Genomic DNA, 26126 nt, shown 5'->3' on the forward strand with positions numbered 1-26126 from the left:
AGTCTCAAGTCCACTAAGTTCATTTCTGCCTGAAAGCCTTCAGGTTCTGTCTATACTGTACAGAATGTTTTCCCACCGGACAATCACATGCCTTATTCCATCGTTTCACTCAGTTCTCTATTCATATGTCAACCCCTCAGGGAGAACATATATGCTCCCTCTATCAAAATATAGCCCTAGCATTTTATTCACTTACTCTTCTTCCACTTGGTTCATGTCATAAGCACTAGTTTATTATTTGTCTACAATATGACTTTCACTAGTGTGTGCCCTGGGGAAGGGGGCACTGCTGTGGTTCACAGTATCTACCACACCTGGCACAGTGCCGGGAATGTGTTGGTTCTTAAGCTACTGATTGTCATCTCTAGTCATTTACAGTGCTGTGGGAGACAACACACTGAAAGGGGTTTTACGTTAAAGGATAAAAATATATGCTTTGAATAAACAACCAAATACATGATGCAGTTTCTTCCAAGGCCCAAATAAAAGGTATCAACCAAGGTGTGGCCATGGGAATGGTTCCTCTCCCTGTTATATCTAAACACACAAAAATCTTTTGCATCCTGTCTCGACAGGAGTGTGAAGGAGGAAGGCCTCCGCTGGGGAACGCATTTCCCCTGAATTAGAAGATCATCACCTGACTGTTTTGGATTTTATACGCCACTGAAACAAAGGCAAGAGGATTACTGAACGGGCTAGTGTGATTAATTCTAGTTACCAAGAAGAAATTGGGTCGCTACTAGATAATGGATTCTAGACTATGTTTGGAATCCTGGAGGTTCTCTGAGGTGCCTTTTAGGTCTTCCATGTTCAACAGTAAAATTAATTAAAAACAGTTACAGACTTCTGCTTATTATCGTAATGGAGCCAGGCTTACCCTGCTATACTATACTGCTATACTTAACCCTGCCTGCTATAAATAACTAAAAATTTGGGAAAATAGAAGGCAACAATTTTTGAACACTGGGTATTGGGCAAGGTAGGGCAGTAATCCCTGACAGAAAAGAAATGTGAGGTGAGCCCTTTCATCGCCTGGCCTTCTACCCAGGCCACTATCTGGACTGGAACACAGAAGTACAAATCTCAAGCAGAGCATTGTGCTCTTCTAAGCTGAGGAGACAAAAATCTAGGAAGGCTGAAGCAGCTAGTAAAATAGCAAGAATTTTCAGGGATGAGTCCCATAAAGGAGAGAGCTAAGCTATACAGAGAAAAAGCTCCAGAAATCTATATACAGTCTCCTTGAACCCTCTACTAAATACCAATCTCTGTATCTGTGAGGTAAAGCTCCAGAGGCCAGGCAAAGTACACACAGGAAGCTATAAGCTGAACCTTCCTGCAGATCACACAGGGTTGGGAGACATCCAAGGTCCTATCAGCAAAAGCGGTGTGCTCACTGAACACCCAGGGCCTTCAGCAGAGAACCCAAGGGGACACCATCTTGAGTAATGGGGCTATGATAACCCTACAATAAAGGCAGCTTCAGACCTACCCTAACAATGTGTAAACTCAAGCCTCAGAAGGACCAAGCTGATGTACATGTAACTTAACTGCTTTCCAGAACAAGTGCTGACACTCTTTAAAGAAGACATAATCCAGCACCTAAAAATGTAAAATTCAGTGTCCCATTCTGATTTTAAAGGAATTGGTGGCATGTGAACAAACAGGAAAATGTAATCTACAATAAAGAGAAAAATCAATTAAGAGAAATTCAGAAATAACAGATCAGAAAATTAGTAAACTGGGATTTTAAAAGTTACTATAAATGTGCTCAGTATGCTCAAGGACTTAAAGCCAGATGAAACATCTAGAGAAGAAAAATACAGTAGGTGAAATGAAAAATTCACAACATGGAAACAGTTAATAGAACCAGCAACAAAATAAAAACTAAAGAAAAAGCAAGATGCTTAAGAAGGAGATTCCGACACTTCAAAATGGTTTAGGTCACCCCAGGAGGTATTAAGAAAAGACCAGCTCAAGGTGGTTTTGAGGGCAAACGGGATAAAGAATGTATAATAACATTGGGAAGGGTATGTGCTATGGTGAGTGCTGTGAAGTGTGTAAACCTGGCGATTCACAGACCTGTACCCCGGGGATAAAAATACATTATATGTTTAGAAAAAAATTAAAAAATTTTTAAAAAAAGAATGTATAATAGACAAAGGGAGTCATAATACTAACTACAGCCTCATGAACAGTTACCAAAATAAGAATCCCAGTAGCCATGACTACCTTCTTTGATTGCACCTGTATATTTTCTGTAAATAACAATTTTTTTGTTCCTCCATACCTCCTTTGCTGTAAATACATTAATTTTTTATAGCAGTGAACTTTATACTTTGTCTTTACATCAAAAATATTCAGCTGGGAATGTGAATACTAAGAGGTAATATTGCACAGTAACTGATACCACAGGCCACTGCCCAGAGATGGCTATGATAACTGGCACTGCCCCATCTTGGCATAAGGGTAGGAGTACTTCATTATAGCAGAGGTAATTGGCTTGGTTTTAGGTTAAAAATTACTTTTGTATTTCTAAAACATTATAAGCAAACAAAAACAAGAATACGCAACAGAAACCATGTGTGACCAGCAAAGCTTAAAATGGTTACCATAGGGTCCACCCTTAACAGAAAGTGGGCTGAAACCTCAATTTTACCAAGAATTGCATCTTTTAAAGGGAAACTATGCAGTTATTGCTGTCATTCGAAGTTAAAAACTGTGTGGATATAGAGAATAGTCAAAGGAGTAGGCAGTGCTGTGTATTAAGCTACTGTTTGTCAGCTCCAAACCCACCTAGACTGTACAGGGTGATGATGGGGCTTGTGCAAAAGATATGTGCAAATTACATATTCCTTTGTCAGCAGATTTCTGGTTAGCATCCAGCACAGAAGGCTGGAAGGCTGGAGGAGGACAACTGCCTTGTTCTTTCCTCTTAGTTTCTAGACCCTATCAAGCTCTGCCTGGGCCTCACCCTTAACCCTGATGAAAGCAGTTGATTCCATTCTCCAGCTTTTACTGCCACACTTCCAGAACTAGCCTTGCTTGCAACCCCTCAGAGCTACCAGTACTGACAGCATTGTCTACTCCTCCAAGGTGTGATGAGGCCCAGCTCCAAGGGGCCCTTCCCCCAAGCTTTTAGGTTCTAAAAACTCCAAATTCTCCCCTGTGTCACTCCAGTCCTAGAAGGAGCAGTGACTTTCTGCAATTACATCTCTCTCCCATGCCTGCGTTTTTTGGGTTGTTTTTTTTTTTAAAGATTTTATTTATTTATTTGACAGAGAGAGATCACAAGTAGGCAGAGAGGCAGGCAGAGAGAGAGGAGGAAGCAGGCTCCCCGCAGAGCAGAGAGCCCGATGCGGGGCTCGATCCCAGGACCCCGAGATCATGACCCGAGCCGAAGGCAGCGGCCCAATCCACTGAGCCACCCAGGCGCCCCATGCCTGCGTTTTTTAATTCTTCAACCTTTTTGCCTAATTTCTTAAATTATTTCTGTTGACATACCTACTGTCTACCAAATGGGCCCTGACTAATAAAAGCAAGTTTTCAATAAATATTTGGTAAGTAAATACTAGGTACGGTATTAAGCACTGGGGTTATGGCAATAAGATAGCTATTGACCCTGACCTTCATGTTTTCATTGTATTTATAATAAGTAATATAAAAATGCCATGGCCTTCCAACAAGGAGGCTATTAAGAAATACATTATATTTAAAAGCCTAGAATTTGGGGGTCTTTTATAGAGAGCTTTAGACTTTGGAATGTTAAAAGATTATGAGCAAAAAAAAATATGACCTATACTTCAAAAAGATTAACCTAGTAGCAGCTTAGAACTGTTTGCTATAAGAAGTTACTAGAGAAAATTTAAGAGAGGACTGTGATAATCTAGGTTAGAAGTACAGAAACCCAGAAGAGGGTTACAGTAGGACTGGAGGAATGGATAAAGTGAATACAAGAAACATGGGGAGGACAGAATCACTAGGTCTTAATAACTGACTAAATGCAGAAGACTAAGGAGAATGGACTAGTCCTAATAAATCTTTAACTCCTAATAAATTAGAAAAGTGGTAAAAGGTTGAAAGAAAGTAAATCATTTAAGAAGTGATATCCAGAAGGCAGTCTAAAATTAGAAAAGAGAGCGCAATGCTAAAGTTATAAATTTCTGGGTTGGTCATGAAGAGGAGAGCTTTTGTCTATGTCTAAAATATGATTTTATACAATTCAAAATTAAGTACAGTATACGTACCCCCTGAACTGGTGCTCCAGGGACCACGGCCATATTTGCACGGATTTCTTCTTCATTTAAACTCAGGCCCATGTACTGGGAGAGCTCCGGATACAATTTAGGATAGAGATCTAATATAATGAATAAATTAAAAATTAGAATATTTAAAATGAACACTTGTTATTATGGGCTTCTATTCATGTATTTTATAAAAGCTAGAATGAATCTAAATAAGCAATTTGGAAAATCGTCTCCTTATCTCTGTAATGGTAATTAGAAATAGGAAACACAGAAAGTTTAAATAGTCAAGATGGAAATAATCTTCCAAATAAATTATCTTGCCTTTCTTTTTTCCTAAAATAAACCGATTTTGATTAGGAATTTCATAAGCATACCAATGATTCTCCACCTAAGATCTGATTAAAATGTTTATTGTCAAGTCAGCAACTTTACAACTCATTTAATAAATGCTGCTATGAAATGATTCTTCTGAATTACAATAAAAAAAATTCAAGGCTTATAAAAGTGTATTTATATTTAGTATCTTACCATTTAAAAAAAAGTTAACCACATTCCAATGAAATCTTAGAAACAGTATATTTAAATATTAAAAGTACTTAACTTAGTAGCACAGTTATGTACTATTTCCAAATGTTCTTTTTTACATGATTTTTGACTTAAAATGAATTTTCTAAAAGATGTTACCAATAGTTATATCTGGCTATAAAATCCTATTTAATATTCTTTTTATCTTAAGTCATATTATTTAGGGACTCTGTCCTAAATCCCTATAAACTTAGAAGGAAAAGGAACCAACAAGAAGTATATGGAGACCTAATAAAGATTCCAGAATTTGGAAAGCTCCCCCAAAGGAAGTGGTTGGAAACTTCAAAACCCACCCTCACCCCACAATGATGGAGGACAGTTCAGAAGTTCAAGAGCAGTAGCATGGGGCACAGTTCACATACACGGTTTCTTTATAAATCAATCAGTCATAAATTAGGGACTTATAAGGGTTGATATTTAACTGAATTCACTTAATTCTGATTAAGTTATAAAAACCTATCTTCATATTCATAGTTCACTTTCTTGATTAAAGGGTTTCTTTAAGTAAACATTTTCTCCTGACTATTACTAGAACTTTTAACCACATATTTTATGCTGCAGGTTAAAAAAACCTTGGATTCCCTATTTCAGTAAAAGAAGACTTAAATATTTTCAGTTCAAGAATGAACCCAAAGTATAAACCTACTTCCATCTTGAGAGATGGGAGCAGAAGCTTCAGACAAAATTGCTGGGTTGCCAGGGTTTGCGGAAAAGGCAGTTTGAGCCTGAAAAAGAAAAGAAGAAAATTCTAACAATGCTATATATATACTTACTTAAAAGTCTTATATAGTTTGTGAGTTAAGTTTAGTACTTTTTTTTTTTTTAAAGATTTTATTTATTTATCTGACAGCCAGAGATCACAAGTGGACAGAGAGGCAAGCAGGGAGAGAGAGAGGGAGGCAGGATCCCCGCTGAGCAGAGAGCCCAATGCAGGGCTACATCCCAGGACCCTGAGATCATGACGCGAGCTGAAGGCAGAGGCCCAATCCACTGAGCACTCAGGCACCCCAAGTTTAGTACTTCTAAAAAGAAACTTAAAACTGAAGTCTTATTCAATAACGCTTAATTCTGGGACGTCAGGGTGGCTCAGTCAGTTGAGCATCTCACTCCTGATTTCAGTTGAGGTCCTATCTCAGGGTCTGAGATCCAGTCCTGTATCTGTTCCCGCTCAGGGCAGAGTCTGCCTGAAGTTTTCTTTCTCCCTCTCCCTCTGCTCCTTTCCCCCAACTGCTTGAACTTGCTCTTTCTCTAAAATAAAGAAGTAAAAATTTTTTTTTTTGAGTCAGACTTTATTTATTTTTTCAGCTTAACAGTATTCATTGTTTTTGCACAACACCCAGTGCTCCATGCAAAACGTGCCCTCCCTATTACCCACCACCTGTTCCCCCGACCTCCCACCCCTGACCCTTCAAAACCCTCAGGTTGTTTTTCAGAGTCCATAGTCTCTTATGGTTCGCCTCCCCCTCCAATTTTTTTTTTAATTTTTTAAAAAATTTAAACAATAGTTTAATTTTAAACACTTCAATATGTTTCTCAAAGAAAATCTGCAAATCTAAAGTACATTTCATAATCTAAATATTTTAACACTATGGACATAAAATTTGACTAAGTCCCATATAGCCAATATTTCACAATGCTGTTACAAATTAATAAATTAGTATTTTCAAAATGCACTGTGAAATATGCCTGCACATTTTACATTTCTCATTTTTATTAACTAGTCTAATAATATTTTATTTGCATAAGGAAAAAGCTCTACCATATTCATACAAGTCACATAAAACACCTAAAACACATAAAAACACCTAAAATTTAAGTACCTGCTAAGCTGCTAATATTTTGCCATTCTAGCATATCCTACTGAAATAATATTCATCTTCATTTTAGCAACTAAAAGGGGACACACTATGCTAAGAAAAAAATTATCAAGTAGGGAAAAATACCTTATCACTGACATAAAAGAATGATTAAAATAATGTAATTTGTAACTTTTTTTTTTTTTTTTTAGATTTTATTTGTTTATTTGACAGAGAGAGATCACAAGTAGGCAGAGAGGCAGGCAGAGAGAGAGAGAGGAGGAAGCAGGCTCCCGGCTGAGCAGAGAGCCCGATGCAGGACTCAATCCCAGGACCCTGAGATCATGACCTGAGCCGAAGGCAGCGGCTTAAACCACTGAGCCACCCAGGCGCCCTGTAATTTGTAACTTTTAAACAAATTTCTCAAAATCGTCTTGCAATGTATATATTTATCAAAGTGCTACTCATGAGGTGTAGTGGCTCAGTGGGTAAAGCCTCTGCCTTCGGCCCGGGTCGTGGTCTCAGGGTCCTGGGATCGAGCCCCTCATAGGGCTCTCAGCTCAGCGGGGAGCCTGCTTTTCCCTCTCTGCCTGCCTCTCTGTCTACCTGTGATCTCTCTCTGTCAAATAAATAAATTAAATCTTTAAAAAAAAATTGCTACTCATGCTCAAGTATGCCAGGAACTCCCCTCAGGCTGCCTTCATAGCCTATGTCACAGTAAGTATTCCAGGAGAAAATCATTTTTCCTATACGGATAGACCTGACTTTCTAAAATAGCCATGTATCATTTAGAGACAAGATTGATTATATGGCCAATCTCTATTATCACTTTTTACTTAACTGGAAATATGTGGATCACATAATGAAGTTTATACTTATACCTTAGCCTAGCCCTGAAATTAATGACAAGAGTAGTCCCAAAGATGCTTGGAGTGATGTATGCTTACTTTAAGTAAGTAGAGCCTATAAAAGCATTGGATTCTACTTCCCTCATTGGATTTTAAATGTACTGATATGCTTGGTATTACATCATACTTTATTTATTGTTTTACAATTTGTCACATTCTAAATTGAAATAACTTCTGCACAGCAAAGGAAACAGTCAACAAAACAAAGAGGCAACCCACGGAATGGGAGAAGATATTTGTAAATGACAGTACAGACAAAAGGTTGATATCCAGGATCTACAAAGAACTTCTCAAACTCAACACACACAAAACAGATAATCATATCAAAAAATGGGCAGAAGATATGAATAGACACTTCTCCAACGAAGACATACAAATGGCTATCAGACACATGAAAAAATGTTCATCATCACTAGCCATCAGGGAGATTCAAATTAAAACAACATTGAGATACCACCTAACACCAGTTAGAATGGCCAAAATTAGCAAGACAGGAAACAACGTGTGCTGGAGAGGATGTGGAGAAAGGGGAACCCTCTTACACTGTTGGTGGGAATGCAAGTTAGTGCAGCCACTTTGGAGAACAGTGTGGAGATTCCTGAAGAAATTAAAAATAGAGCTTCCCTATGACCCTGCAATTGCACTGCTGGGTATTTACCCCAAAGATACAGATGTAGTGAAAAGAAGGGCCATTTGTACCCCAATGTTTATTGCAGCAATGTCTACGGTCGCCAAACTGTGGAAAGAACCAAGATGCCCTTCAACGGATGAATGGATAAGGAAGATGTGGTCCATATACACAATGGAGTATTATGCCTCCATCAGAAAGGACGAATACCCAACTTTTGTAGCAACATGGACAGGACTGGAAGAAATTATGCTGAGCGAAATAAGTCAAGCAGAGAGAGTCAAGTATCATATGGTCTCACTTATTTGTGGAGCATAACAAATAACATGGAGGACATGGGGAGATGGAGAGGAGAGGGAGTTGAGGGAAACTGGAAGGGGAGATGAACCATGAGAGACTCTGAAAAACAACCAGAGGGTTATGAAGGGGCGGCGGGAGGGGGTGGGGTGGGGTGGGAGGTTGAGGAACCAGGTGGTGGGTAATAGGGAGGGCACGTACTGCATGGAGCACTGGGTGTGATGCCAAAACAATGAACACTGTTATGCTGTAAATAAGCAAATAAAAATAAATAAATTAATTTTAAAAAAAATGAAATAAAATGCAATGAAAATCTCTGTAATTTTAAATAATAGTTTACAAACTCAAAGTATACTGAATTTTCAAAGTTCTTTCACCAAATATCAGCTAAAAGGAGCTAGGAGCCAGTAGATTACTTCTCGGATAGTCTCTAAGGGGGAAAAAACAAACAAACCACTATTCACTCAAAGGAAATAACTATCAAGCCATGGAAAGACATGGAGGAAACTTCAATGCATATTATTAAGTGAAAGAAACCGATCTGAAAAGCCTGAATATAGTATGATTCCAAATGTATGACATTTTGGAAAAGGCAAACTACAGAGAGAGTAAAAAGTTCAGCGGTTGCCAGAGATGAGTAAAGAGGGAGGGAAAAATAGACAAGAAATATTAGGGCAGTATTCTGTAATAGACTTCTATATGATACTACATTCTATACAGTACTACAATGGTGTCTATATGTCATTCCATATTTGTCAAAACACCACCAAGTATATAACACCAAGAGTGAACCCTAATGTCAACTACTGACTTTGAGTGGTAATAACATGTTAATGTATGTTAATCAACAGTAACAAATGCACCACTCAAGTGAGACTACTAAGAGTGGAGGAGGATGTATTGTGTGTATATGTTGGGGGAGGGGCAATTAAGATGCAAAGTCTTTGTGCCTTCCATTCAATTTTGCTATGAACCTAAAACTGCTTTAAAAAAAAATAGAATGTAGGGTGCCTGGTGGCTCAGTCATTAAGCATCTGCCTTCGGCTCAGGTCATGATCCTAGGGTCCTGCGATGGAGCCCCATCAGGCTCCCTGCTCAGCGGGAAGCCTGCTTCTCCCCCTCCCACTCCTCTTGCTTGTGTTCCCTCCCCTGCTGTGTCTCTGTCAAATAAATAAATCTTAAAAAAAAACAAAAAACAAAAACAGAATGTAGTGAGGCACCTGGATAATGCAGTGGGTTAAGTGCCTGACTCGCTTTCATCTCAGGTTGTACATGACCTCAGGGTTATGAAATCGAGCCCCAAGTCCAGCTCTGCACTCAGTGTATAGTCTGCTTAAGATTCTCTCTCCCTCTACTTCTGCCTCTCCCCTGCTCACTCTCTTCTCTAGAATAAAAAAATAATAAAATGTATTAATTTTTAAAAATTGTTCCTTTTTTACATTGGTTATTATTTTCTATTTTTTCACTCGTTGCTTTTATTCTTGTACAAGCCATACTGAAGTAAGAATACTATATATAGAAATCTCTCTAATTATATATTTATTATGTAATCTGTAGTAAAAGTAAAACAGAAAAGAAGATGATACATCAAGGAATTAAAGACTATATGTCATTAAATGTAGCATATTATTTCAGACCTACGCGGAATCTCAAAGTACTTAAAAAAAAAAAAAAAAAAAAAAGGTAATGAGGTCCCCCCAGAAGCACACAGTTACTGCCAGAGCATGTGTGTGGAGCCATGCTCACGGTCACAGGAGACTAGTAAAGACTGGGTCTCTGTTACATCACTATTTCTTTTTAAGATTTTATTATTTATTTGACAGAGAGAGAGTGAGCACAAGCAGGGGGAGTGGCAGACGAAGGAAGAGGAAGAAGCAGGCTCCTCAGGGAGCCAGGAGCCCAATGCGGGGCTCAATCCCAGGAATTATAACCTGAGCTGAAGGCAGACGCTTAACCGACTGAGCCACCCAAGTGCCACTACATCACTGTTTCTTAAAAGCTTATTTTATACAGGTGTAACGACCACAGACTTCTGTTAAGGATTCATAATGGATAGAGATTCAGGGATTTTATGATGCTAAAAAGCAACAGCCTAATGCCTTTGTAAAATAGTTTACAAAATATGAGAACTGCCAGTTCACTGCTGCAACTTTGCTGTGGTGTAACTGGGGCTCAATCCCAGGACCCTGAGATCACAACCTGAGCTGAAGGCAGATGCTTAATAGTTCAATTCTATAAAAACTAACAAAAAAGAATGAAAACAGATTAGTCATTCATTCACATCTGTCTGCAAATCCTTATTATTTATTGCTCTGATGTCATATTGATGGCTTGTTATTCGTGAAGGTAACATATTTTAGATAAAAGCTTTTTAAAAACAAAGTATGTGTGTTCAGATGAACTTTAAAGAAATAAAAACCCCATGACAAAAATACTGACAAAATACTGAAGAAAGCATAGAGCATTTAAGGTAACTGAACAAACCTCTTAACACTGAAGCATCAAAGCCTTTACCAGAGGAACAGATTTCAGAGATTTTACAAACCACATTTTAATATCCTCAGTGGATTTATGATGTAGAATATGTGTTCACCATGATCTCCACCCATATTTACCCAATCACTGCTATATGTAACAATTCCACTATTATTGCTGGGTGTTTTCACCCTAGAAAGGCCAACATTTTGCCTAAAAGACACTTTTATACTTGACATTGCTTAAGACTTATCACAAGTTTGTAATAAATTTTTATGCCCGTTAAATAATTATTAAGAAGTAAATCTTACTTAGAGTACATTAGGGCCAAGGCCCCAAGTAAAAGGATTCTCAGTGTAAGCAGCTTTGAAGTACTACAAATTATCCCCAGCTAAACAGAATAAAAACTTAACAAAACAGCCAGACTTGACCCCTATTCCCAAACTTTCTTAAGCAGAAGCATCTATTTTCAAAGCTAATACTTACTCGAAGGACTACAAAAAATTTTTGACTTCATGAAATTAGAAATATTGTAATATCTAATATTTAGACATTAAGAGGATGAACACATGAACTGTCTGCCACTTACACCTAAAAGGAAATAAATTACTTTGCTTTCATTGTGCTTTTATACTTCAAAGACCATTTCTGTAATTTTTAACTTCAAAGTAAAGGCAAAGAATTATTTTTAAAGATAGGTCCTATCTGAAGATCCAAAGAACAATGTACTAATTTTAAACAAAACTATCACCATCTAGAGAGTTGAAGTGTATTTTACCAACTCAAATATATGGTATTTAATTTAAATTTTAGTCTTAAAATCAATGTCTGTTGAAAGAGTTTAAGTACAGTTTTAAAGAAATAATACCCCATGTCCAATAATTCAGTGACCAAAAAAAAATTTGTAGCTTTTCTGTAAATTTTAGTCTGCAATCAATAAACTGAAAAATGTATAAATGTAAAAATGGATACATCCGCTATTTAAGTTCTTTGCTTCACTTCATCTATAAGCACAATGTAGGACACTGTATATATTGAAGAAAAGTACATAAACAACTTGAACATACCTGAATAACTTTGTCTACCTTCAGGTCTTCAAGAGATGGGTACAGAGACATTTTTGCAGGATTTTTCTAAAAAAAAAAAAAAAAAAATCCTGTAATTCTAATTTCATTAAAAAAAAGATTTTTTTTTAAATATTTTATTTATTTGACAGAGAGAAATCACAACTAGGCAGAGAGGCAGGCAGAGAGAGAGGAGGAAGCAGGCTCCCCGCGGTGCAGAGAGCCCGATGTGGGGCTCGATCCCAGGACCCTGAGATTATGACCTGAGCCGAAGGCAGAGGCTTTAACCCACTGAGCCACCCAGGCGCCCCCAAAAAAAGATTTTTTTTGAAGATTTTATTTGTCAGCGCATGCACACAAGCAGGGAGAGCTGCAGGCAGAGGGAGAAACAATCTCCCTGCTGAGCAAGGAGCTAGATGTGGAAATGAATCCCAGGACCTTGGGATCATGACATGAGCCCAAGACAGACACTTAACCAACTGAGCCACCAAGGCATCCCTGAAATTTAAATAGTTTGTGTAAAACAGCAAAACATATAAACATCTATAAATTTTTAACACAATAAGAAACACTTAAATTGCAAAACAGGGAAAATTATGAACATCTAGCCTATACTAAAAACGGATTACTGGTTACCAAACCACATCCCCCCTTCCTTACTACTACTATCAAACTATATTCACTGAAGATCTTAAATTTCCCTTCAAGGAAAAGTCCCTTAATTTCAAAAGTTTAAAAAATCAAATAGAACAGTTATGTGACTTGCCTAGCTTACACAAGTGCTTGGTCTATGAGAAAGCATTATATCCGAATGAAAACCTATAAGGGCTCCTAGACCACATCTATGAAATAAATACACACACACAGATATATTCTGATGTATGTATTTAGAAAAAACAATATACACCAATCATTAACAGTAATTTTATCTTTAGGACACATTAATGATACAGTTAATAAAGGACTGAGGAATAAGATGGAAATTATTACATTTTAAACATTTCTATACTGTTCAGTGTTTTTTAATGACCACTGACTTTTGTAATAATGTAAGAATTTAAAACAAAGTTCTCTAAAAGTATCACAAGGATATGTATTTCAAAATTTTGAGATGAGTATCTGGTACTTTCTTTAAACCCAACAAAACAATATGTACCAAACTGGCATAGCATAGGTGTATCAGAGGTTCTTGAGCTGGCTATCAATTTATTACTTATCGTCTCCAAATCCACACATTACTGGGGGCTCTGCAAATGGAACTTGGCCCTTTAAATAATGCTCTGTGGCCAGCTAGCAGGAGGCTGAGCTGCGTCAGTGTAGGGAGCTGGAGATACACTGGAGGAGAAAAGGTTTTTCATTCCAGTTTCCAGTATACCACTCTAGCCAGCCTCCTGAAGAATGCTTCTCTAGCACCTTGCTCCTGGCAGGAAGCAGCTTCTTAAGCACCCAACTCCTTCAGTCCACAAAACCAACACCAACCCCAGCACTGTTCAGAAGCTTCTCAACATGGTGCCACCTGCAAGGCATCTCCCCATGTGTAGATTTTCCTAACACTCCCCTCAAGTGCAGCAAGTTCCAAGGTACAGCACCTTCCTGTACCTTCCACAAGCACTCCACAGGGAGATTTCCAGTAAGTTTGGTTTTGAGAAACCAACTTCACTATCCACTGAGCAACAGCTGCACTCTCCAATAAGGCCTGGGCTATCAGGTATGGGAAGAGGGCAGCCTCTTCTTGGGGCACTCTAACTCACCCCTGAGGTTAGTAGATACTTATTAAATCTGCTCTTCCTGTATTCATTAAAGTTCTCTTTACCTACTTTACTTTTTACAGTTCTTGTTCCTTTAATCATGTTATAGTTAATAATACTATACATTAAATTTTTTCACTGTTTAAATTACTATATGGTTTCTGTCTCTTGGCTGAATGCTAAATAACAGTACTTTTTAAAAAGTTTATGTACTTTGGGGCACCTGGGTGGCACAGTCAGTTAAGCATACAACTCTTGGTTTTGGCTAATGTCATGATCTCAGGGGTCCAGACCTCAGGCCCCATATCAGGCTCAGAGTTCAGTGCAGGATGCTTGAGATTCTCTCTGCCTCTCCCTCTGCCCACCCCCACCCCCACTCATGAGTGTGCTCGCTCTCTTTAATAAATAAATCTTGAAGAACTCAAGAAATCTTAAGAAAAAAATCTTAAGGAAAAATGTATATACTTCGCACACCATAAAATTCACTTTTTTAAAGCATACAATCTACAGTTTTAATAGATCTGCAGTTGTGCCGCCATCCCTACCATCTAATATTAGAACATTTCCATTACCCTTCCCCAAAAAACTCCATGCCTATCCATTCTCCCCTCCCTCCAGCTCCAGACAACTAAAAATCTACTTTCTGCTTCTTGATTTGCCTATTCTGGACATTTAATCAAGAATCACAGAATATGAGGACTTTTGTATCTGTTTCTTTTTCACTTAATGTAACACCTTCAAAGTTCATCCATGCTATAGCATGTACGAGTACGCCATTCCTTTTTATGACTGACAAACATCCCATACTATGGACATGCTATATTTTGGGTATCCATTCATCAGTCAGTAACATTTTGGGTTTTCACACTTTTTGACTATTAAGGATAACACTACTAGTGATGCTAATGAACATTTACATCCAAGTGTTTATGTAAACACATATATGTTTAATTCTCTTGGTATTCAGCCAAGAGTAGAATCGCTGGATCACATGGTAACTCTGTTTCACTTTTTGAGAAACTGCCAAACTGGGTTCCAAAGTAACTGTTCCACTTTACATTCCCACCAGCAACATGTAAGGGAGAGTTCCAATTTCTCCATATCTTTGCCAATACCTGCTATTATCTTTTTTATTACAGCCACCTTCCTGTGAAGCAGCATCCCACTGCAGTTTTGATTTGTATTTCTCTAATAGCCAATGATGTTCAGCACCTTTTCATCTGCTTATTGGCCATCTGTAGATCTTTGGGAAAATGTCAATTCAAATTCATTGTCTGAGTTACTAATTTTTCTTTTCTTTCTTTCTTTCTTTTTTTTTTTTTTGGCTTAATTTTCCTGGGCTAGAACCTCAAATAAAAATGGCCCAATACAGGGGTGCTTGGGTGTCTCAGTCAGTTAAGCATCTGCCTTCCACTCAGGTCATGATCTCAGGGTCCTGGGATTGTCCCCAGATCAGGCCTGAATCTACTTCTCCCTCGACCTGCCCACCCTACTAATGCTCTCACCCCTGCCTTTCTCTCTCAAAGAAATAAAGTAAACCTTTAAAAAAAAAAAAAAAAAAGGCCTGTTATAGTTTTTAAGGAGAACATAGGGCTTCTATCTGTGAATAAAATGCAAATTCATGAGAAAGCACAATAAGATATTGTTTAATTCTATTAATCCAGAGAAACAAAATGCACTACCTTTTCTGTGTCTCAAAAAAATCATTAACCTTCCTTTTTAAACATTTATTTACATTTCCAATCATTTTATCGACATCATAAAATCATTTTAAATTCACGGGAATAAATGTTGACTTTTAATCTAGTACTATCACTATTTTTGGTTTCTACTTCTAGTTCTGCCACTGGCCACCTATAAGATCCCCTTTTCCTTATGAAAAATGAACTGGATGAGTGGTAAATTTCAAAACTCAGTGAGCAGTTTTCTCAAACATTTTTCTCATAGAAGCTTTTCCTTAAACAAATATTAACCAAAATTGTCTCAACAACTCTTAGCTCACTCATTCCCCAGAAGTTACTTCATACTCACAAATACTCAAACTTAATCCCAGGAAAGAAGTGGGCTTTTCAGACATTCTTTAAATAACAAATATAATCCCACCTTATGATAAAGATTCAGTTTCAGGTTTGCTCTAAGTATGTAACCTTAATCAACTCATCATTCTTCTAAAATATAAAGGATTTCTCAATGATTTTACTTCACAAACTATTTTTATGGCCTCATTTCACATCATTTCTTTCTAAGCATTACAACATTCTAGCCACAAACTACTTGCTATTTCCCACACTGGTTGAGATCTTCTTTGCCCTGTATCTGCAAAAACTTGCTTTCTCTTCCTGGAATGTACTTCGAGGACTTCTCTCAAAATCTCAGTCAAGAGCCACTTCTGTAAGGATACCGCTAATGACCTTGGTCTAACATTGTTTCTCTCACTTCAGAAGTTTCATTCTGCCTTTTGTTATATAGTGAGTTTCTCTGCTCTTGAGATCAAGGCCTTCATTTCTTATTTATCTAGCCTGATTCCTTATTCTAAAAGAAGTCAAATGTTTGTTAAATTTTGACCAATATTATCAAAATAGCAGTAAACAAAATATATTCAAACATTCATTGAAAAGTTCAAATTTTTTAAATCTTTCATGTCTACATCTTTGGATACAAACTGTTCAAAGCTTTCAGGGAGAATAATAAATTTCTTGTATTATTTTTCTGAAGGGGTCCATTAACTTAAATGAGTTAATCTTTGATCTAATATCAAAAATAATTAGCCCTTATTGAAGAACAACCAAACTACCTTTGAAAAATCCTTTCAAGTATGATTGGAATTTCAGAATAACCAATAACGAAACTTAAGGGGATTGTGAAAATAATTCTATTACATCAGTATGTGAATTCCTCATTTTACTTTCACTTGAAACTCCTCTCACATGCTATTGTTGTGCTGACTACAGAATTTTGTTTCTAGGCTTCTCCTTCAGCTGACTAAGAATCAATAACAAGGTATAGATCCTACTGACTCTGAGATTAGTAAGCAAAACATCTTGTCATCTACTCTACCAGAGTTTAGCACAACATTCCTAATAGCTTTGTTTCACTGGTCTAATTCCTGGAAAGAACTGGTGTCTCCACTTAACCCTAGCCCAGGTTTGGCCCACTCTAAACTCTGCAACCTCACAGACTCTCGACTCTATGTGTAATGAAAGGTCTCTGCACCCAATACATCCCTAGGCCTTAGAAAATAACCCGCAAGTTAGTTTCTACTAAGATGTTGGCTTGGAATATTTACAGGGTTTCTTTAGAACATCTAAAAATGAAAAATACCTGACTATTCTGCCTCAGTATCAACTTTCCCATTTGACTCTCCATCTCCTCAAGGTAATGTCAGGGCAGCTTCTTTGGAGTCTTTATGTATGGACAGACTAAAGGTCTCCGTAACTCAAATACTGTATGTAATATTTTGGAACATCTAGTTGATTTGCCTTCCAGCTGCAACACTCTGGTTAATGAGGTAGGAAACATACTAGTAAGGTTTTCCAGATAATATCACCTAGAATGGCAATACATATAATTTTCTGAGTTGTTGATCTCACTCCCTCAATCAACCAACTGCTACACTAGTTTCCATTTTTTTAAAAATGATGAGTGATTAAGTTAAAATGGTATTTATTTAATCCCAGCTGTTAAAAAAAAAATCATAGGATGATGAAAATTCGGGACTGTAGAATCCGTGATCTTAAACTGTAGTTACAACACTCCTGGTACTCTAGCTTTTGTAGCTGCTGCCCAGAAGACACTCCTTGTTTGCCCGACTCTGGTGGCCAGCTTGGCTTAAATTCATCAATCCCATAAGACTCTAACAAACAACAGCTGTTAATAGGCTATCTTCCCCAGGGCACAAGGCAGACAGAGCAGACTGAAATAAATTCCACCCTCCCCCCAAGTCTTTCTATGAAAGAAGTCGATTAGCTTATCTTCATAGCTGTGTCCTGAAGTACAGCCTTCTAATTAAACACACACCCAAGGGCTGACTACAATTGTCTCCAGAAACGGGGAGGCCAGTGTGTGCCATCTAGGCACTCTCCCTTTGCCCCATATCAGGACGCTGGTGTCTCCAAGAAAGAAGCTGAAGTACAGGCTGCCCATAAGGCACATACCCAGATAAACAGGCTTTAGTAGCCAGGAAGCCTGTATTCACAGGTTCAACATGACTGTAAGAACAACAAAAGTGGACTGGCTATCACCCTAGGGCACAAAACAGAATAAGCAGACAGAAATCTTCCCCTGAAAGAGGTATTTTGCATACTTTAAAAAGTTGCTGCCTGAAGTTCTAGCTTCCAATCACTCTGAATCTAGGAGCTGCGATTCTCCCTTTTGGAACTTGGACAGATCTCCGCATACCATCAACTACCGGGAGCAACTAAGAATAAAGTAGGCTGCGTGAACAATTAAAAAAGTTTTGAGACACAACGAAGAACTGAGTTAAATGATGAGATCCATCTCTTCTATGGTCTGTGTCACTCAAGACTAAGAAAGATGGTTTTTTAATCTAATCATTGAAATCAACAGAAAGTCAAGGAAAATGGAGAAACAAAGGAATATTCCAAGAGAACAAGATATAACTTCAGTAAAAGACCTTATTGAAATGAAGATAAACAATACACCTGACAACTCAAAATAACAGATATAGAGATGCTCAACTAGCTCAGGACAACAATGAGTGAAAAAAGTGAAAATTTCAAAAGAATACATATGAAAGTACCAAGTAGAAGTCACAGAGCTAAAAAATACAATAACATAACTGAAAATACAACAGAAGGATTCAACAACAGGTTAAATTAAGTAGAACATAGAATTCATGAACTCAAAAACTGAGTAGTACAACTAATCCAATCAGAGCAGCAGCAACAACAACAAGGACAAAGGATGGATGAGGGAGTAAAGATAGCTTAAGAGACTAACAGGACATCAACAAAACCAACATTCCCATTATAAGGGTCCCAGAAGAAGGCAAGAAGGGGCAGAAGAACACTTACTTGAAAAAATAAATGGTTAAAACTTCCCTAACCTGAGAAAGGAAACAGATATACAGATCCAGGAAGTCCAAAAAGTTCCAAATAACATGTACCCAAAGAAACCCAAATCAAAACACATTATAATGTCAAATGTTTAAAAAAAGAGAGAGAATCTTAAAAGCCAAAGGAGAAAAAAAAAAACAGGTTATGTACAAAGGAACCGTCATTAAGACACTAAGCACACTTTTCAGCTGAAACTCTGCAGGCCAGAAGACGTGCCATAATATAAAGAAAAAAACTGCCACCAAGAATACTCTACTCGGTAAAACTCTCCTTAAGAACTGAAGGAGTAGATAGATACCTGAGTGGCTCAGTTGGTTAAGCAACTGCCTTCAGCTCAGGTCATGATCCTGGAGTCCCATGATCGAGTCTGCATCATCTGTGGGGAGTCTGCTTCTCTCTCTGACCCCCTCCACTCTCATTCTCTCTCTCGTTCTTTCTTAAATAAATAAATAAAATCTTAAAAAAAAAAATTGAAGGAGAGATAAGTTTTCCAGACAAGCAAAAGCTAATGGGATTCATCACCACTAGATGTGTCTTATAAGGAACCAAAGGGTGCTAATTATCTAGTGCCATAAAGATGCAATCACTTACAAAGCTAGTATGAATGCTAAAAAACAAAAGTAAAAATAACTGTAAGTATAATAATTTGCTAAGGAATATACAAGAGAAAAATAAGTGTGACATCAAAAATAAAATGTAGAGATGAGGATGCTCACTCTTGCCACTTTTACTCAATACAGTATTGGAAGTCCTAGACAGAGTAAGTAGGTAAGGAAAAAAAGGCATCAAAACTGGAAAGGAAGAAGTTGAAACTGTCTGTATTGTGGGCGATACGTTTGGAAAGCCTAAAGACTCCATCAAAGAACTGAGCTAATATACAAGTTCAGTAGAATTATAGGATTAAAAGAAATCAATATACAAAAACACGTTTCTACACACTAATAAGCTAAAAGAGAAATTAAGACAAAAATTCCATTTACAAATTCATCCAAAAAATAAGATATTTAGAAATAAATTTAATCAAGGAAATGAAAGACCTGTAAACTCAAACCATAAAACAAGGATGAAAAATACTGAAGACAATACAAATAAAAAGATTTTCTATGCTCATGGACTGGAGGACTTAATATTGTTAAAAAGTACATATTTCCCCAAGCAATCTACAGATGTAATACAATCTCTACAAAAATTCCAATAGCTTTTTCAAAGGACTAAAATTTTAAAAATCCTAAAATTTTATCTTGAAAGAACAGGCTAGAAGCAGCACACTTCCAGATTTCAAATTACCTTATAAAGCTCTAGTAATCAAAAGGGTATGCTACTGGCATAAAAACAGACATACAGATCAATGGAACAAAAAAGCCCAAAATAAACCCACACATGTGTGGTCAATTAACTTATGACAAAGAAACCAGGAATACACAATGAAGAAAGTGCTGGAAAAATTGGACAAACACATGCAAAACAATTAAACCGGACCAGTATCTTATACCATACACAAAAATAAACTCAATATGGATTAAGGACTTGAACTTAGGCCTAAAAACCCCTAGAAAAAAGATATAGATGGCAAGCTCCTTGACACTGGTCTTGGTGACGATTTTTTTTGGATGTAACACCAAACGCAAATGCAGCAAAAGAAAAATAAATAAGTGGGGACTATGTCAAACTAAAAAACCTCTGCAAAGAAAACAGTCAATAAACTAAAAGGCAACTTACAAAACAAGAGAAAATATTTCCAAGTCATATATTTGATAAGGAGTTAATATCCAAAATAACTCAAGACCAAAAAAAACAAAAAAATAAATGATTCAAAACTGGACAGAGGAGCCAAACAGACATTTTTCCAAACACCTACAGTTGGCAAATGTGTATATGAAAAGATGCTCAACTCAACATCATTAATCATTAGGGAAATGTAAATCAAAATGAGAATGAGGTACACCACCTATTAGAATGGCTATTATCAAAATGACAAGAAATAAGTGTTAGTGAAGATACAGAGAAAAAGGAACCCTTGTACACCACTGGTGGGAATGTAAATTGGTGCAGCCACTGTGGAAAACAGCACAGAGGTTCCTCAAAAATTAAACAGAACCACGATATGATCCAGCAATTCCACTCTGAGGTATTTATCTGAAAGAAAAAAACACCAACTTAAAGATACCTGCATCTCCATGTTCCAGGCAGCACCATTTAAAATAGCCAAGATGGAAGCAAGCTGTGTCCACAAATGGATGAATAGGTTAAAAAAAAAAAAAAATGTAGTATATATACACAATGGAATATTTTTCAGCCATAACAAAAGAAGAAATCTTGCCATTCATCTATGGATGAATGGATAAAGAAAATGTGAGACTACACAAACATACACAATGGAGTTTTAAGCCATTAAAAAAAAGAGGGGTATCTTGCTATTTGTGACAACATGGGCAGACCTTAAAGGCATTACGCTGTGTGAAATAAGTCAAAACAGTAACCATATGACCTCATTTATATGTGAAATCTAAACAACAAAAATACTCATTGACACGGAGAATACATTAGTGATTCCCAGAGATGGGAGGGAGGTGGGAAAGGAAAAAGATGGGCAAAATAGGGGAAGGGAGTCAAAAGGCACAAAACTTCCACTTATAAAAATAAGTAAATCCTGAAGATGTAATGTACAGGATGATGACTAGAGTTAATAATGCTGTCCTGTATATTTGAAAGTTGCTGAGAGAGTAAATCTTAGAAGTTTTCACCACAAGGAAAAAAGCCATGTGGTAACAGATGTTAACTAGACTTACTGTGATCATTTCACATTATGTACAAATATAGAATCACTATGTTGTATGCCTAAAACTAATATAATGCTGATAGCTCTATTACACCTGAATTTTTAAAAATTTAAAAATATACTGGGGGGAGAAAAAAAAAAGCCAAGTCTTAGTCTCAACTCTGCCACAAATACATTTCTTTCTATCAACTTCACAGATGATACAGTAAATCAACAAAGTACCTATTCTATAAGTCAAAAAAATTTGGAACACATTCTTCTTTAAATATCTGCCACTAGTGCTTTGTTCCTGGAACTCTTCAATGGCAAAGGGCTTGAACGTTCTAGTCCCATAAATTACTTTCATAGGAAAGCAGCATATCAAATTATTCCCTTATTTAAACATAGAAGCAGCCTAATTAGCTTCAATACAGTACAAAACATTTTTAATTAGCACAAGAAACAACAAATGAACATCAGGAAAGTAACCTAAAGTACACCCTTAATCCAAAAGGAACACATTCCAAGACTTAGCGGATACCTGAATTAGGGATAGTCCCGAAGCTATATATACCATGCTTTTTCCTACACATATACAACTATGATAAAGTTTAAATTACAACTAGGCACAGTAAGAAATTAGTAACAAAATATGCTACAAAAGTTATATGAATGTGCTCTCTCTAAAGATATTACTGTACTGTACCTGCCCTTCCTGTGATGATGTTAGATGATAAAATGATGAGATGAAGTAAGGTGAATGACATAGGCATTGTGACCTAGTGTTTGGCTACTACTGACCTTCTGATGATAGATCAGAAGGGAGGATCATCTGCTTTCAGACAACTGGTGACCATGAAGATAAGGGGTGATATATTACTATATGATAGCAAATTAAACATCATCTTAAGGCCCTAAAACAGCATTTCTTCAAATTTCAAGTCCATAAGGATAACCAGAAATGCTAATAAAGATTCTACAGTCGTAGCCCAAACATGGAAACAGTTCAGTCTAGACTAGGGTTCAGAAATCTGCCTTCAACCCTTTGTATTCCATCAGGGTCCACTGGATTCAATTTTAATTTCTGAGTTCCTTTTCTGAGAAGTTCTATTTAGTGACTTTTAGTCTTTCTTGGAGATCTTCCAAAGAAAAAAGAGAAAGAAAAATCTTTAAATGTAGTAAAATCATTCCCTTTTAAATATCATAAGGGTTCAACTGAACTTTTTTATAAATCTAAAATGTACTACGGGATTTTAGTGAACCTGTATTCCTCTATGTTGAAACATCCTTCTATTTCATCAATCCATAAATTATGACATCAGAATTCATCAGTTATTGGCAACTATGCTAAAAAACTAAAAATAACCGGGGCGCCTGGGTGGCTCAGTGGGTTAAGCCGCTGCCTTCGGCTCAGGTCATGATCTCAGGGTCCTGGGATCGAGTCCCGCATCGGGCTCTCTGCTCAGCAGGGAGCCTGCTTCCCTCTCTCTCTCTCTGCCTGCCTCTCTATCTGCTTGTGATCTCTCTCTGTCAGATGAATAAATAAAATATTAAAAAAAAATAACCAAAAAATAAAATTACCTAGAATGATGCAATACAGAACTAATCACATTCTTTCATCCTTCAGTTTGAATTGCCCAAAGTACTGCATCCTCTTTCAAGAACATATAAACTCTAAAGACACTACATCCGTAGCTTGTTCTTTACAGAAGTGTTCCTTGAACACTTGGAATTTTTCATTTTCACCCATGACGGCAGAGAAAAGGAAACCGGAGGAAAACATTTATTGGACAAATCAGAAGAAATGTAGCTATACCCTAGCCTCTTAAGATAATGACAGAATCAATTATATAAGCAAATCACAGGCCATGAATTTTCAGACTATGATGATATCCTAACTGAAATTTTTTCAAATAAAAAAATAATTAAACAATATACTTGCAATTAATAAAAGACATAAAACTTTGGGGCGCCTGGGTGGCTCAGTGGTTTAAGTCTCTACCTCTGGCTCAGGTCATGATCTCAGGGTCCTGGGATCGACCCCCGCATCAGGCTCTCTGCTCAGTGGGGAGCCTGTTTCTCCCTCTGTCTCTGCCTGCCTCTCTGCCTACTTGTGACCTCTCTCTCTGTCAAATAAATAAATAAAATATTAAAAAAAAAAAACCTTTTCACTCAGTCATTCAAAAGGAAGAATTTTATGATACATTATTTTGAAACAAGTCCCTTGATCCTGTTTTACTATTACCATCTTTTATTCTTTTATATTTGTAGACCAAAATTTACTTGATATGGCTTTTAAGTGACCAAATGAAAGTTGGCCTTTAAACAAATATGACTGGAAAGAAACAATAATATAGTGAAATTTTTAAAACTCACCACATTGATTATTCTAACTGGTATTTACAATATAAAGTATAAATGAAAATACTCTGCAAATACAGAACAAAGATGGTCATCCTCTCAATAAAATCATGAACCATTAAAATTTGCAAAAGTGCTGCATATTGACAATACAAGTACAAAAATTACCAGATGGTAATAGTAGAACTATTTGAGATCTATAATCAGTATTGTATTTTGACAACCAAGCTCATGAAGGAGAACCATAAATAATGATTAGCTATAACAGAGACATATTTGAAACCTGGGAACAGTATCAAATGGACATGTGCTAATTTCCTGCATGACAACTGATGAACAATTAGTTGTACTCAAAAAGATGCTGCCCATTTCGGCTATATATACTTTCAAATCCAGGGAAATTTATAATAAAAACATGGGTTTCTTGGCACACCAGAGTCGCTCAGTCTGTTAAACATCCAACTCTTAATTTCAGCTCAGATCATGACCTCAGGGTTGTGATATTGATCCCCACATCAGGTTCCACGCTCAGCTCAGCATCTGCTTGAGATATTCGTTCTCCCTCTCCTCTACCTCCACCACCTGCTCATGCTCTCTAATAAAAACAGAAAAACAACAAAAACTCATGGGTTTCTTGTGTTCCACAGTTATTAAAACTGTATTTCTTATAAAACCATGCTTCAACTATCCCTATACGCTCACTTCTGCAAATTTTCCTGAAGATAAACTAAAATATAAAAAAGGAAGTGTCCACTGGGCTCAGATGGTAAATGGTGATGACCAAGTCTGAAAGTACACAGAGGATTAATTAAGCATTCTAAACGGTTCATAAATGATGTCAATAAACTCACTTTGATGAAGTCCTAACAGCCATCTACAGCGACGGTTCTCAAACCTGGCTAATCATCAGATCAGAATTACCTGGGCACTACTTAAAAATAGTTTCCCAGGCTGACACAGATTTCATCGAAGGACTTAAGAAACCTTTTTTTTTTTTTTAAAGAACGAGTATGTGCATGAGCAGGGCAGGGGCAGGGCAGAGAGGGAGAGGGAGAGAGACAAGCTTTTTTTTTTTTTTTTTAAGATTTTATTTTATTTATTTGACAGAGAGAGAGATCACAAGTACACAGAGAGGCAGGCAGAGAGAGAGGAGGAAGCAGGCTCCCTGCGGAGCAGAGAGCCCAATGCGGGGCTCGATCCCAGGACCCTGAGATCATGACCTGAGCCGAAGGCAGCGCTTAATCTACTGAGCCACCCAGGCGCCCCGAAACCTTCTTTTAATAATTATCCAGGGAGATCTCAAAAGCCATTGTGAAATGTGGCCATATAAATCTACCGTTAAGTCAAATACTTTCTTCTTACCCATAAGGTTCCATTTCTGACCTACTGGACTGGCAAAAATCCAAAGTTTGACAAGACTCTCTACTAGTAAGGTTTTGAAAAACACTCATACATTACCCATGGAAGTGTACAATTTCCATACAGAGTAAGTTTGCAGTATCTATCAAAATTATAAACACAGATACCCTCCAACCCTGCAGTCCAGGTCTTCAGTCCATAAATATATTTGCACATAAAAAGTGACATATATAAAAGCTTATTCACTGATGCATCAACTACAATAGCAAAAGACTTCAAACAAAGGAGGAAGTTCTACATACAATATTGAAAGGGATTTAACATATCATTACCTGGAAAAACAAAGCATGCTTTAGAGCAATATATAAACATGCTAACATTTGTGTTACAAGGAAGAGGGAACTTAAAGATCTAGAAAAGGAAGTACAAACTAAACCTAAAGCTAGCAGAAGGAAATCATAAAGATTAGAATAGAGAAATGAACTAGAAAATTGGGGGGGGGGGAAATCAATGAATACAAAAGTTGGTTCTTTGAAAAAAATCAACAAAATTGAGCTAGACCAAGACATAAAGAGAAAACTCAAAATACTAAAGTTGGAAAATGGGAATATTCACACTGATTCTACAGAAATAAACTGAAAGTACTCTGAATAATTTTATACCAAAATATTGGATAACTTAGATGAAATAGACAAATTCCAAGAAACATAAAACCTACCAAAACTAAATCACAAATAAATTAAGAATCTGAACATAGTGAGAAGACTGAATCAGTAATCAAAAATCTCCCAACAAATAAAAACCTTAAACCTTAAGCTTCATTGGTGA

General features: G+C 37.0%; 1 protein-coding gene across 2 annotated transcripts in view; it reads right to left on the reverse strand.

Moving 5' to 3' along the window:
- LOC123950655 (syndecan binding protein) overlaps nt 1–26126 on the reverse strand; it is a 39774-nt gene that overhangs the window by 7927 nt on the left and 5721 nt on the right. For both annotated transcript variants that reach the window (XM_046018855.1, XM_046018848.1), the window contains exons 2-4: nt 12001–12066; nt 5476–5554; nt 4245–4354 (exon numbers count right to left, since the gene is read on the reverse strand). In XM_046018855.1, the coding sequence (XP_045874811.1) occupies nt 4245–4354; nt 5476–5554; nt 12001–12051 (240 nt within the window). In that variant the 5' untranslated portion in view covers nt 12052–12066. The remainder of the gene's footprint in view (nt 1–4244; nt 4355–5475; nt 5555–12000; nt 12067–26126) is intronic.

The sequence above is a fragment of the Meles meles genome, chromosome 1 (assembly GCF_922984935.1).
Source record: "Meles meles chromosome 1, mMelMel3.1 paternal haplotype, whole genome shotgun sequence".
In the NCBI taxonomy this organism is placed as follows: domain Eukaryota; kingdom Metazoa; phylum Chordata; class Mammalia; order Carnivora; family Mustelidae; genus Meles; species Meles meles.